Below are 15,119 nucleotides of genomic sequence, written 5' to 3'. Positions count from 1 at the left end.
ACGATGCACACATGCAGGGTTTCATGCAGCCTCTGTAGAAGTGTCTGTCTCGCTGAACATTCACAAACTTCTAAAGATCCGGTATAACCCAAGCCCAAGCTTTGAACCGCAACAGAAGATCTGAAATATTAAAATATAAATCTTAATTCTGCTGTGAGCTGAAACATGCCTCGTTCTTCCATCCGGAGCATGTCTTCCTTTACTGTAGCGCCCCCCGTTGGTTTCGTCCCTCAGAGTGTCAGATCTGCAGGACTGACTCACACAATCAGGACACAATGAAAGGAGGAGGAGCAAAAACAGGCTTTTTAATTCTTCACATTATGAACAAAACAACCAGCATCAGCAGCAACGTAACAGCTTTACATGCAAAAATACTCCTCACACGTTACAGCAGAGTAAAGAAGCGGAGCCTTATGAACTCCAACAAGCTGCACATAAACAAAAAATCTGTCTTCTTTTGCATCAGACTGAACAGACAGTTCAAACAGGGCTTTAACTTAACTTGCTGCTATTTGGACAAGGTTTCATCTGATCTCAGACACAGAGTCGGTGTGAGGGTTGAAGCTGGAGCGTCTCAGCAGGCCGGCATCGGTCAGAGAGTACCGTCGAGCCGCCCAGTCCATCCGCTCCTGCCGCACACACAGCAGCTCCTCCACTTCTGCAGGGAGCGTCCACTGACTCTGATACAACAACACACACACACAACACTATTACACACAGCTCCAGAGTCCGCTCCATTCATCACGTCGCTCACACACTGACCGCCTGGACCTTTCCACAGATCTCCCACATCTAAGTCCAATCTTCATGAAATTTGGCACACACACTGACAAGAGGAAACCATTTCCGTATAATATTAAATATGAGGAATCAGAAAATCAGTCTAAAGTGAGCAAAGCTGAATTTGATTCATTCAGCACATATTGGTATTTCCAGTGAGTTTGAGGGAAATGTGTTTCTGTGGATTGCACTGGACACAGCTGCTCTCTGTTTTATCACTTATAATAATCAAACAACAACAGACAGGACAATCAAACGCTATGACTGGATAACAGTGTAGATGACTCATTAAAGGGTTAGCGCACCCAAAAATGAAATTTAGCCCATGATTTACTCCCCCTCAAGGCATCCTCGGTGTATATGACTCTTCTTTCAGACGAATCCAATCGGAGTTATATTTTAAAAACGTCCTGGCTCTTCCAAGCTGTATAATGGCAGTTATTTTTCAAGTCAAAAGTCGTCCAGTAAAGTGCATCCATCCATAAACAGTGCCTCACACGGCTCTGGGGGGTGAATAAAGGCCTCCCGCAGTGAACTGATGCGTTTAGTAAGAAACAGATGATGGAGGACATATGCGTCGCACACACTGGTGATTAATGATGAACGCTGAAGTGCAGAGGAGAGAGAAAAACAAAACGCAGATCATGAATTAGAAGCACAAAACGAGGATTTGTAAAGAAAAGTGTGTCATTTTGATTTTAAGCCAAGAACAGACTGGTTTTCCTTTGCTTCCTTTGCTCCTGTAAACAAACGTTGGTTCTCGAGAGACTAGCATATTCTCACCGGAGCTTACGCTACGCTGATGTCCTCCGTCATCCGCCGGAACGCTGTTCTATTGTGAACGTGACAGTTAACACGAGATTACGGTTTATAACGTTTTAAACATGGATATTTTTCTTATAAAAACGCATGGATTCGCTGCGGGAGGCCTTTATTCACCCCCCGGAGCCGTGTGAGGCACTGTTTATTATGGATGCATGCGCCTCATTGGACTTCTTTTGGATTACTGAAAAATAACAGCCATTCACTGCCATTATACAGCTTGGAAGAGCCAAGACGTTTTTAAATAGAATTCCGATCATGTTTTTTTTCATTTGTAAACCATATTTTTGGAATGAAAAAAAGGTCAAACATTTGTAAATTGTATTCACTTAACATTGGGTTGTTTGTTAAAAGGAATAGTTCAGCCAAAAATTAAATTGCACACACCCTCAGTTCCTCTGAGATGAAGATGAGTTTGTTTGTTCATCAGGTTTGTAGAAATGTGTCTCTGCATCAGTGTCTCAGCAATGGATGCTCTGCAGTGAATGGGTGCCGTCAGAATGAGAGTCCAAACAGCTGATAAAAACATCACAATAATCCACACCACTCCAGTCCATCAGTTAACATCTGGAGAAGACCAAAGCTGAGACAAATCCATCATTAAGACGTTTTTAACTAAAATACCATAGAGTCCATAATCCATAATAACTCTTCCTCCAGTGAAAAAGTGCATCTCCTGTTGTTGCTCTCATCAAAACCAGAGCAAACAGTGCTTGATCTGTGCAGATTTCTCTCCTGATTCAGATAAGACGTAAAGATAAAGACGTCTTTATCAGCTGTTTGGACTCTCATTCTGACGGCACCCATTCACTGCAGAGCATCCATTGCTGAGACACTGATGCAGAGACACATTTCTACAAACCTGATGAACAAACAAACTCATCTACATCTGGGATGGCCTGAGGGTGAACACATTTTCATCAAATGTTTATTTTTGTGTGAACTACTCCTTTTATTAGGTTCCCCGTTTATGAATCATATTAGTAAATAGGTTTAAGGAAACAGCTCTGATATTAAAGCCATGCGTGCATGTTCTCACCTGCTCAATGTGAAGAGACTGGTTGTGGTAGCTGCTCATATAAGCATCTACCAGGATGGTGTAATCTGACATCAGAGCGTCCAGAAGCACGAGGCGCAGCGGGAGAAGATGACTGACCGAAGCGGCCATGATGTTCATCAGGGCAGGTGGAGACGGACGGGCATACCACACCTCAGGACACTCCTGCGAGAGAAGAGACCGTGTTACAGCAGCTCAGAGACGCGAGAGAAGAGACCGTGTTACAGCAGCTCAGAGACGCGAGAGAAGAGACCGTGTTACAGCAGCTCAGAGACGCGAGAGAAGAGACCGTGTTACAGCAGCTCAGAGACGCGAGAGAAGAGACCGTGTTACAGCAGCTCAGAGACGCGAGAGAAGAGACCGTGTTACAGCAGCTCAGAGACGCGAGAGAAGAGACCGTGTTACAGCAGCTCAGAGACGCGAGAGAAGAGACCGTGTTACAGCAGCTCAGAGACGCGAGAGAAGAGACCGTGTTACAGCAGCTCAGAGACGCGAGAGAAGAGACCGTTACAGCAGCTCAGAGACGCGAGAGGAGAGACCGTTACAGCAGCTCAGAGACGCGAGAGAAGAGACCGTGTTACAGCAGCTCAGAGACGCGAGAGGAGAGACCGTGTTACAGCAGCTCAGAGACGCGAGAGAAGAGACCGTGTTACAGCAGCTCAGAGACGCGAGAGAAGAGACCGTGTTACAGCAGCTCAGAGACGCGAGAGAAGAGACCGTGTTACAGCAGCTCAGAGACGCGAGAGAAGAGACCGTGTTACAGCAGCTCAGAGACGCGAGAGAAGAGACCGTGTTACAGCAGCTCAGAGACGCGAGAGAAGAGACCGTGTTACAGCAGCTCAGAGACGCGAGAGAAGAGACCGTGTTACAGCAGCTCAGAGACGCGAGAGAAGAGACCGTGTTACAGCAGCTCAGAGACGCGAGAGAAGAGACCGTGTTACAGCAGCTCAGAGACGCGAGAGAAGAGACCGTGTTACAGCAGCTCAGAGACGCGAGAGAAGAGACCGTGTTACAGCAGCTCAGAGACGCGAGAGAAGAGACCGTGTTACAGCAGCTCAGAGACGCGAGAGAAGAGACCGTGTTACAGCAGCTCAGAGACGCGAGAGAAGAGACCGTGTTACAGCAGCTCAGAGACACGAGAGAAGAGACCCGTCTACAACACGGCTGACAGGATATCACGAATAAAAGCAGCAGCAAATTACAAGCACAACAGAACAAAGAACAAATCAACACAGAAGTATTATTATTATACTACTGAATGATAAAATACTCCATTTAAATATACACTGCCATTCAAAAGTTTGTTTTGTTTATGAGAGAAATTAATAAAAAGTGATGAAGACTTGTATTGTTAGAAAATTATTTTCTAACAATACAAGTCTTCACATCACTTTTTATTAATTTCTCTCAAAAAAATAAACATTTGAACGGTAGTGTATATTACAAAAGATTTCTCTTTTTTTAATAAATGCTGTTCTTTTTAACTTTTTATTCAATCCTGAAAAAAGTATCACTGGTTCCAAAAAAATATTAAGCAGCAAAAACTGAGCAGATTGTTAATAAATCAGAATGATTTCTGAAGATCATGTGCCACTGAAGACTGCAGTAATGATGCTGGAAATACAGCTGCACATCACAGAAATACATTACAGTTTGCAGTATATTAATATAGTAAACCATTATTTTAAATTGCAATAATATTTCATAATATTATGTTTTTTTCTGTATTTTTTTTATCAAGTAAATGCAACTTTGATGAGCATAAGAGACTTTTTTAAAAAACAAACATTAACATTCAAAAGTTTGGGATCAGAAATATTTTTAGTGTATGAAATAAAAATGTTTGAATTTACAGTACAGATGTATTACAACAACAATGTATTTCTGTATTAGACAATAATAAAGAAATTAATAAAAATAGATTAATTACTATTATCACTCAAATTGTTTGGCTTCTAAATAAACAGCAGTGTGAATGTAATGTGGACTGAAACAGAGGTTAGAGTCCATTTTAAAGTCCAGCTACAAAAGAAAAAAGGGTTGAAGCTCATTGTGTCCCAGATTGATGCATCAGTGAGTCCTGTGGGAAACACTGCTAATGAAGCCTGTCAAACCTCTTCAGCAGCTCGTGACAACACATTAATACACCTTTACTGTTCTACTGCTCTTCTAATGACACGTGGTGTGGTTTGGGACCTTGCGGTGGCGCTCTTTGGAGCACACAGGTGTCAGGTCAGCAGCGGGGAGCTTGAGGTGAAGCCGGAGCACCTCCTGGAGAGAGCTGACTCGGTCCGGGAGAAAGCCTCCGGTCTCGCTGTAGAAGAGCATGAGATCAGCCACCTGCGGAGCAGCACACCGTCAGCACTTCTGAGAGAGCTGAACACAAACACCAGCTACAGAATCACACTACTGTCAGTGCTTTACAGCGCAAACTCATTTCACAACTGATTAACTCTTAGTTATTCTCAGCAGAACAACAGCGAGCTGCAGTCAGAGGAGATGCTCTCAGGCCATGTCAGTAAAAACTCATTTTCCTGCGTTATACTGCGCTCATAGCACTGTAGCCTGTATCACTTCATTTTAAAGTGTGACTGAAGCTATGAGCGTGCGTTTCAGATCCGTGTCATGTTCAGCAGCAGCCAAATAACAGAATAACCAGCTGCTGTGATGACTCTGCATCAAACACAAGAGAGAGAGAGAAAAAGGAAACCAATAACTGCTGTAGTTTTAATAATTCATCTATAATGTAGAATATTTGATAACTTTATTCAATTTCTGTATATTTCTGCTGAAGAGCACAGGTAAATATGACATTTATTATAATGGGTTTATGTGAAGATTAAGTCAACTTAAATTAGAAGTTATTTTTTAAAGTCTTAAAATTGATAGCTCTCAATTATACTGTAATGTTGAATGGCTGTAGTCAATGATTAAGTATTTGAGGAAAAAATTATTTTATAAAGTCATCAGAAATATTGGTATCAGTGATACTTGCCTTCAGCCATAAAAAAAAAAAAGATGCCACTAAACATATATATGTGACCCTGCAGCACAAAAGCAGTCATGAGTAACACAGGTATATCTGTAGCAATAGCCAACAATACATTGTATGGATCACAATTATACATTTCTCTTTTTCTTTTATTAAGTAAAGATCATGTTCCATGAAAATATTAAATTTCCTACTGTAAATATATCAAAACTTAATTTTTGATTAGTAATATGCATTGCTAAGAACTTCATTTGAACAACTTTAAAGGAGATTTTCTCAATATTTAGATTTTTTTGCTCCCTCAGATTCCAGATTTTCTAATAGTTGTATCTCAGACAAATATTGTCCTATCATAACAACCCATACATCAATGGAAAGATCATTTATTCAGCTTTCAGATGATGGATACATCTCAGTTTTGAAAAATGGACCCTTATGACTGATTTTGTGGTCCAGGGTCACATCTTAAAAAATATACGGTCTTTGTTGTTTCTTCATTAATTTGAAGATTGAATGTGAAATTATTCCAATATAAAAGTCGAACTTTAATGTTAGGTGGGATTCATCAGGATTCATTTCAGAAAACATGTTTGATTAGTTACTTTTTTCAGTCGATTGACAGCACTAGTTCTAAGACAATCTGTAGAATTAAACTTCTGGACTTGAAGCAGGAGTAGTGCAGCTCATTTTTAATGATCTGGCTCAGGTGTGTATCTCTGCAGGATCAGACTCAGACGCACCTGTGTGTCAAAGACGTTGGTGAGGTTGACTCTGAACTCTGCTCTCAGGCAGCGGGCGATGCAGCGGCAGTCATGAGCCACCTGAGGAGTCAGAAGATTCAGTAAGACCTCGGCTCCTCGGCCACACTTCTGCTGACACTAAACAGTCACCTGACCTTCAGGATGTGAGGATTCTCCAGAATCATGCACAGGCCGTTTTTAAACACCTGCCCGCCGAGCAGGAGGACATCAAACAGGTACACTACCTTCTTAGTGGCAACCTGTCAAATTATTCACAAGGGTTTAAGAGTTAATAATCAGAACTGAGCTGAATGACAACATTACTGTCTTCTGACCCGAACACCAGTCATTAAAATGGAATTTACTGTAAAACATGAAATGTCATTGAATTGGGCAAATTTTGGATGAATAAATAAAAATTAATACAATTTCATAGAATCCAGAGAAATTTAAATGAAACAATTTGGAAAAAATTAAATTGAATTTGTTTTTCTTAAACTTTTTAAAACTAATACGTTGGAAAACACAGAATTTGGGAAAAATTCTATGGATTTCATTATGGAGCTTATAATATGACAAAACTATTTGAATTTGAATTGTGTAAATTTGAATTATTGACAGGCGTCATGTAACAAAACTGAATATTATGTGGCATGTAACAGTTCTGAATTCAATTTTTTTTTAACTGGAATAATGAACATTTGAAATTAAACTGAATTTATGGCAGTTTTTTAATAGACATGTATTTTCAAACAGCAGATTTTTTTGTTCTGAATTCTTTGAATGCAAATATCCAGTTTTAAAAAAATACAGCTTCAAGTTTTCAAGATGAAGAAGAAATTCGTAACATTAAATTCAATATTTAAAATTCAAAGCGCAGAAATTCAGATCGTACAGAAAGTAGGTCAGAGGTCATCCACAGGGAAGAGTAGATGATCTCCGAGAAGTGGAACGAAGCCTTTACTGCGACCGGGAGGAGATATGTTCGGTTCACTTAGGCTAGTTTTGTCCTGGACACAATATATTAACTCGTGGGAGTGTGATAATATGTCTGGCCCACCATATACACAGTATATCTATCTATGCGGGTCCACCGTCTGGTCTGGATACCGGCTGGATCAGCTGATTACTGTAACCTAGGGATAAGGGTGAGACAGTAAATAAGCGACTAATATAAGCATTGATGACATTCTTCTTACAAATGAACAAGTACATTAGATATTATGGGAAGTGTTGCTGCTTAAACTAATTGGTGCAGCATAAAAATCCTTCAAGGGATTTGAATGATAGAAATGTGATATTGTATGGAAGGTTAAAGAGATGGGACTCTTAAACTCACAGAGTGTGTCTGTCTCCTGAAGTCCACCCTTTTGATCTGCCACCTCTTCATAGTCCCCTTGACCTCCATTTCAGCAGCATTAAAGGTTTTCCACATTGCAGCCTTGAAATATATGTATAGATATATATTGTAAGGCAATTATTAAATCTTAAGCATTAGTTTTTTACAGTCATTAGTACCAGACCCAGAATTCGCACCTCATATGTTTGATGAATGTTCATGCAGCAGCTCAGAATTTCTGTAAAAAAAAATAAAAAAAAAGTCAGATTACATATATAAAGTGTTCAGATTAAATAAAAAAAAAGTACTTTCATACTGCATATATATGCTTCAAAAGTTCATTCACTCTAAAAACTGAACCTGCTCTAGTGCAGCAGACAGATTAGGCCTCCATTCAAGAACAAAACATGATGCACTTACATTTTACAGCTTTCTCTTACATACAGTGGGGATCGAAAGTTTGGGAACCCCTTGCAGAATCTGTGAAAATGTGGATCATTTTACCAAAATAAGAGAGATCATACAAAATGCATGTTATTTTTTATTTAGTACTGTCCTGAGTAAGATATTTTCCATAAAAGATGTTTACATATAGTCCACAAGACAAAAAAATAGCTGAAATTATTAAAATAACCACATTCAAAAGTTCTTATGGTTCTTAATACTGTGTGTGGTTACCTGGATGATCCACAACTGTTTTTTTGTTTTGTGATGGTTGTTCATGAGTCCCTTGTTTGTTCTGAACAGTTAAACTGAGCTCTGTTCTTCAGAAAAATCCTCCAGGTCCTGCAGAATCTTCAGTTTTCCAGCATCTTTTGTATATTTGAACCCTTTCCAGCAGTAACTGTATGATTTTGAGATCCACCTTTTCACGCTGAGGATGATTGAGGGACTCAAACACAACAATTAAAAAAGGTTCAAACATTCACTGATGCTCCAGAAGGAAACACAATGCATTAAGAGCCGGGGGGTGAAAACTTTTTGAATTTGAAGATCAAGGTAAATTGTACTTCATTTGTCTTCCAGGAAACATGCAAGTATCTTCTGTCACGTCAGAAGGGCAGTACTAAATGGAAAAATATGATATTTCAACAAAATAAGAAAAATTTGGACATCTTCATCCTGTTCAAAAGTTTTCACCCCCCGGCTCTTAATGCATCGTGTTTCCTTCAGGAGCATCAGTGAATGTTTGAACCTTTTTTAATTGTTGTGTTTGAGTCCCTCAATCATCCTCAGCGTGAAAAGGTGGATCTCAAAATCATACAGTTACTGCTGGAAAGGGTTCAAATATACAAAAGATGCTGGAAAACTGAAGATTCTGCAGGACCTGGAGGATTTTTCTGAAGAACAGTGCTCAGTTTAACTGTTCAGAACAAACAAGGGACTCATGAACAACCATCACAAAACAAAAAAACCACACACAGTATTAAGAACCAAGGGTTCCCAAACTTTTGAATGGGGTTATTTTAATAATTTCAGCTATTTTTTTGTCTTGTGGACTATATGTAAACATCTTTTATGGAAAATATCTTACTCAGGACAGTACTAAATTAAAAATAACATGCATTTTGTATGATCTCTCTTATTTTGGTAAAATTATCCACATTTTCACAGATTCTGCAAGGGGTTCCCAAACTTTCGCATGCCACTGTATCTAAAGTGTTTTTCTGTGTCTGAGCTTCCCACACGGCAGTGTTACCACAAGATAAATATTATTAAATTCAGCAGTGGAAACAAACTCAGCAGGTGCTACAACAGCGTGCTCAGTTTGATTCACAAACAAATGACTCATTAGAATGGTTAAGTGAATCAAATCAGAGAGTCACTCGTATAGATATTTATGGCGCCAGCAGCGGAGTCGACTCCTATGATTCAATAGCAATCACTCGTTGAAAAAGACGATCGAGTGAATTCTAGCAAACAAAATAGAATTTAACTTATTAAAATATTAAATTTTAATATAAATATAAATTTAACAAAAAAATTTTTTTTTCTAAAGAGGCCGTGCCTAACGTTACTCATCAACACTCAATATATCCGTATGCAATCATCTTAAACCTCCTAATAGAAACTATCTAAATACTCTTCGTGGCATTTAAAACATCAAACAACACGAGATTGAACATTAAATAAATTAAATAACGTACTTTTTGCAGCTGAAGTATTCCTCTTGAGAACTGTGTCCGCCGAAATCTCCTCAGGATTAACCTCCAGATCTTTCTCTCAGGCGCTGATCTCCTTCATTCTAGCAGCGGCCCGCCGGAGACTAAACTAACCCGGGCCAGAGATAGAGACACTAAACTAACCCGGGCCAGAGATAGAGACACTAAACTAACCCGGGCCAGAGATAGAGACACTAAACTAACCCGGGCCAGAGATAGAGACACTAAACTAACTCAGACCAGAGATAGAGACACTAAACTAACCCGGGCCAGAGATAGAGACACTAAACTAACCCGGGCCAGAGATAGAGACACTAAACTAACTCAGACCAGAGATAGAGACACTAAACTAACCCGGGCCAGAGATAGAGACACTAAACTAACTCGGACCAGAGATAGAGACACTAAACTAACTCGGACCAGAGATAGAGACACTAAACTAACCCGGGCCAGAGATAGAGACACTAAACTAACTCAGACCAGAGATAGAGACACTAAACTAACCCGGGCCAGAGATAGAGACACTAAACTAACTCGGACCAGAGATAGAGACACTAAACTAACTCAGACCAGAGATAGAGACACTAAACTAACCCGGGCCAGAGATAGAGACACTAAACTAACCCGGGCCAGAGATAGAGACACTAAACTAACCCGGGCCAGAGATAGAGACACTAAACTAACCCGGGCCAGAGATAGAGACACTAAACTAACCCGGGCCAGAGATAGAGACACTAAACTAACCCGGGCCAGAGATAGAGACACTAAACTAACTCGGGGCAGAGATAGAGACACTAAACTAACTCGGGGCAGAGATAGAGACACTAAACTAACCCGGGCCAGAGATAGAGACACTAAACTAACCCGGGCCAGAGATAGAGACACTAAACTAACCCGGGCCAGAGATAGAGACACTAAACTAACCCGGGCCAGAGATAGAGACACTAAACTAACCCGGGCCAGAGATAGAGACACTAAACTAACCCGGGCCAGAGATAGAGACACTAAACTAACTCGGGGCAGAGATAGAGACACTAAACTAACCCGGGCCAGAGATAGAGACACTAAACTAACCCGGGCCAGAGATAGAGACACTAAACTAACTCGGGCCAGAGATAGAGACACTAAACTAACTCGGGGCAGAGATAGAGACACTAAACTAACTCGGGGCAGAGATAGAGACACTAAACTAACTCAGACCAGAGATAGAGACACTAAACTAACCCGGGCCAGAGATAGAGACACTAAACTAACCCGGGCCAGAGATAGAGACACTAAACTAACTCAGACCAGAGATAGAGACACTAAACTAACCCGGGCCAGAGATAGAGACACTAAACTAACCCGGGCCAGAGATAGAGACACTAAACTAACTCAGACCAGAGATAGAGACACTAAACTAACTCGGGGCAGAGATAGAGACACTAAACTAACTCGGGCCAGAGATAGAGACACTAAACTAACCCGGGCCAGAGATAGAGACACTAAACTAACTCAGACCAGAGATAGAGACACTAAACTAACTCGGGCCAGAGATAGAGACACTAAACTAACCCGGGCCAGAGATAGACACTAAACTAACCCGGGCCAGAGATAGAGACACTAAACTACACCGAGTGTGGACCTGCCGCGCGTACAACAGCTTTCAGCCGAGATCGGCTCAGATAGAAAAAGCCGTCTGTCAGCCAGAAGTGTTTTGTAGAGTCGGCGCGGCTCTGGCCCATTATCTTCTCACCAATGCCGAGACTGAGCCGACAGCCGCATTTCAGCCAGAATCGGGCCGAGTGTGCTTCCTATCTGCGCGATTGTAAGAGATGGGTTGTTTTTTGTGGTACGCTCAACGGATGAACATTTAGAGACTGAAATGCTAGGGGCAAGTCTGCAACTGGTGCAAAACAACATCACAATCTCCTGGGAAAGCACGAGAGAGAGGTTACATTGACCTTCAAGATAAGGTTGGAAACTGTTGTCGTTTGATCATCCAGGTGCAGAAATCTGGCACAATACACACTTATTGCAAAACCTCAGAAATTTTGCTGAGTAATGGTTCCTCTTTTTTGTAAATGAGACACAGGGCACCCAACTGGGAGAGGGGTCGAGTCTGGCCAACTTGCTTCCTCTCTCACTTGGAGGGTTGTTCTTAACCCGCACCTAATGTTGAAGTATAAAACATGGGGTTTCTTTCAGTTTCAGTGGAAGCTCAGCCGTGGGATAAGTGCACGTCGCCCGGCATTTCTCGGACAGGTGTTGGTCTTCTACTGATGACTGAAACGGGCTGCCCAGTCTTTTGAAGAGTGAAGATGATGGCACAGTTCTGAGGTTGTATATTGGTTATAATATTTTGCTTGGGGTTTTAGGTTTAGTGTATGCTCACGAATATGATCTTTTATCCATTCACTCATGATCATTCATATATTATGCACTGGCTTATGATTATCCTTCTTTAATGTGTTTATTTTTGATTATCACTATTCTTTTATGCATTTACCTATGATCATTATCATTATTATTGATATCAGCTGTGTGTACCAACAATAAACAGTTGTAATTGCTTGATTAGTATGGTGTACGGACCTTTTTATTGACACCTTCTCGCGCCGAATTAGCACCACACTGGTCTCACATTAGTTTTGAAAACAGAAACCATACTAAAACAGCGATGATTCCAGGATTACATCAACAAAATGATCTCGTGGCCAGACATATTATCACACTCCCACGAGTTAATATATTGTGTCCAGGACAAAACTAGCCTAAGTGAACCGAACATATCTCCTCCCGGTCGCAGTAAAGGCTTCGTTCCACTTCTCGGAGATCATCTACTCTTCCCTGTGGATGACCTCTGACCTACTTTCTGTACGATCTGAATTTCTGCGCTTTGAATTTTAAATATTGAATTTAATGTTACGAATTTCTTCTTCATCTTGAAAACTTGAAGCTGTATTTTTTTAAAACTGGATATTTGCATTCAAAGAATTCAGAACAAAAAAATCTGCTGTTTGAAAATACATGTCTATTAAAAAACTGCCATAAAAAACATCTGTTTAATTTCAAATGTTCATTATTCAAGTTTTAAAAAAAAAATCTAATTCAGAACTGTTACGTGCCACATAATATTCAGTTTTGTTAAATGACACCTGTCAATAATTCAAATTTACACAATTCAAATAGTTTTGTCATATTATAAGCTCCATAATTCATGGAGTAGAGCAGCTGAAATAGAATTAGTTTGATTAGTGATTGTTTGTGTTTTTATGTTAACATTGTTATTTTCCTGTTTATTAATGTGAAGCTGTTTTGTATAAAGTTTTACTAGGTAAGGTAAACTTTACTATTACTATTCCTCTAACCTGCAGCCAGCAAAGTCTCTCTTGTGCAATCGGTCCAAAGACATCAGCACCGACTCCAATGACTTTCTGCTGTTGGATGTGCATCACCTGGAAAACAAAGAAACATATATTAGATGCATGCATACGCAGAATAGACATGGCACAAACTCTATAGAAGCACTAAACTCACTGCTGGGCCAAACTTCTCATGAAGCTCATCGATCACCACATAACTCACACGCTCCTCATCTCCATCATCATCATCATCATCATCACCTGAGGAAGAGGAGGAGGCGGGTGAAATAATCCAGCAACTCAAGACAGATGAAGATGAGGATGAGGATAATTACCTAATATCTTCTTCCTGAACGAGTGGAGTTGGGATTTGTGCTCTTCATTAACACTGAATATACAACAAATAAACAAGTTTGACAAACTCTTATGACAGTAACATGACTAATGACTGTAAATGATCGATCAAACATTAATATAAGACACTCACAGCTGGTCTTGATTGGCTGAACTGTTCAATTCCACTTTAAAAAAGAAAGAAAGGAAGAAAAATGATTTCGGCTGGATCAACAACAACTACATACGTTTAAGCACCGTTTAAATTAGTTGTTTTATTTGCTAAAATGTTTTTATGAATAAATATCACACAGTTTACCTTTAAGAATTTCATGTCCGAAAATGATCTTGACGCCTGGAAATTTCCGTCCGCTTTTCACTTCAGACACTTGAAGAAGGAAAAGGATCTAAAGGTGTTGTTATGAAAGAGATACTGTTGTTATGTAATCTGTCCTCACCGTCCTGTAGGATCAGGCTCTTCTTCTGAGAGATGCGCTGGATCACGCCGCTGATCTGTGTGTCGGACAGACTGATTCTAACACGATTCCTCTTCAGATCATCCAGAAACCTGCACTCCTCCGAAGATGAAGCCATGACGGGCCTGTTCATCAGCTAATCAAGCTCCGAATGAACCTGTTAATTAACTGTGTTTGTGTGAATAACGACGTGTTTCTTCCCACCAAACTAGTTTAGCACAAGCCCCGCCCCGCGGGCGATTCTGAGGATTTGATTGGTCATCTAACTCACAAGCTGATTCGCTACATTCGAACCAACGCGCAGCATATCTATCTATCTATCTATCTATCTATCTATCTATCTATCTATCTGTCTGTCTGTCTGTCTGTCTGTCTGTCTGTCTGTCTGTCTGTCTCTCTCTCTCTCTCTCTCTGTCTCTCTCTCTCTCTGTCTCTCTCTCTCTCTCTCTCTCTCTCGCTTTGCATGCTGGGGGTTTGGGTTATGGGAGCACCAAACGGGTGAAGAGAGCGATTTTGGTTTTTCTTCTATTTTTTCCTATCTATTTATTTATTGTTGGCTTTCTTTTGCTTTGTGTATAAATTTGATTAATTTAAACTTGAGTATTTTTACGCTTCGTTTTTCGGGAGTTTTTTGACTTCGTGGCGGAGGCCTGAGATGGAGGCTCACCTGAGTGGGGGTGTAGCCTCGCTCTCACTCCGCCATGGAGTCAGGTGTGTACCCGACGCGGATTCAAATGTAGAAGAAGTGCTTGTCGCTGTGGGTGAACAAATTGGATACGGGAATATAATTTCAGCGTCAAGGATGAACAAAGCAGTGGTGATTTTCCTTAAAGATGAAAGTTTGGTGAGTAAGCTAATTGAAACTGGCGTTTGGGTAAATGGAGCGTTTACTGTTGTGTCACCGCTTGTATCGCAATCTGTTAGAGTTACGATCTCTAATGTGCCCCCCTTTATATTAAACAGTGACATTGAAAAAGAATTGTTGAGGTTTGGAAAAATGGCCAGTGAAGTGAAAATGATCCCGTTGAGGTGCAGGAATGAAGCACTGAAACACGTGCTGTCGTTTCGGCGTCA

At 40.5% G+C, this 15,119-nt stretch overlaps 2 protein-coding genes across 5 annotated transcripts in view; one reads left to right on the top strand and one right to left on the bottom strand.

Moving 5' to 3' along the window:
- Window positions 1-278: 278 nt before the first annotated feature.
- Window positions 279-14,455, bottom strand: LOC306850258 (piRNA biogenesis protein EXD1-like). Of its 3 annotated transcripts, XM_079385779.1 has the most exons (11): window positions 14,028-14,455; window positions 13,889-13,957; window positions 13,724-13,757; window positions 13,572-13,624; window positions 13,412-13,497; window positions 13,243-13,329; window positions 6,547-6,651; window positions 6,392-6,472; window positions 4,856-4,999; window positions 2,642-2,824; window positions 280-680 (listed from the first exon to the last, which is right to left on the bottom strand). In XM_079385779.1, exons 1-11 carry the CDS (start codon window positions 14,176-14,178, stop codon window positions 525-527), a joined length of 1,149 nt encoding a protein of 382 aa, XP_079241905.1. In that variant the 5' UTR covers window positions 14,179-14,455; the 3' UTR covers window positions 280-524. The 3 variants fall into 3 exon arrangements, with proteins under 3 accessions (XP_079241906.1, XP_079241905.1, XP_079241907.1); XM_079385780.1 differs by lacking the exon at window positions 13,889-13,957 and having other exon boundaries at window positions 279-680; window positions 14,028-14,229; XM_079385781.1 differs by lacking the exon at window positions 4,856-4,999 and having other exon boundaries at window positions 289-680; window positions 14,028-14,250.
- Window positions 14,456-14,521: 66 nt separating this feature from the next.
- LOC306850257 (proline-rich membrane anchor 1-like) overlaps window positions 14,522-15,119 on the top strand; it is a 65,406-nt gene continuing 64,808 nt past the window's right edge. Inside the window, exon 1 of one of the 2 annotated variants that reach the window (XM_079385778.1) lies at window positions 14,522-14,889. Coding sequence is in view for 1 of the 2 variants with exons in the window: in XM_079385777.1 (XP_079241903.1) it covers window positions 14,879-14,889 (11 nt within the window). In the remaining variant the exon portion in view is untranslated. The remainder of the gene's footprint in view (window positions 14,890-15,119) is intronic. The other variant, XM_079385777.1, reaches the window with a different exon arrangement.

Source organism: Barbus barbus (assembly GCF_936440315.1).
Source record: "Barbus barbus genome assembly, chromosome: 30".
NCBI classification, from domain to species: domain Eukaryota; kingdom Metazoa; phylum Chordata; class Actinopteri; order Cypriniformes; family Cyprinidae; genus Barbus; species Barbus barbus.
The sequence above is the reverse complement of the archived record's forward strand: the minus strand, read 5'-3'. Positions and strand labels throughout refer to the sequence as shown.

Coding starts and splice junctions, on each gene's coding strand:
- LOC306850258 (XM_079385779.1), bottom strand. CDS start 14,178: ATGAACAGGCCCGTCATGGCTTCATCTTCGGAGGAGTGCAGGTTTCTG. Junction 13,958..14,027: donor GAGCCTGATCCTACAGGACG/GTGAGGACAGAT, acceptor TCCTTCTTCAAG/TGTCTGAAGTGAAAAGCGGA. Junction 13,330..13,411: donor ATGAGAAGTTTGGCCCAGCA/GTGAGTTTAGTG, acceptor TTTGTTTTCCAG/GTGATGCACATCCAACAGCA.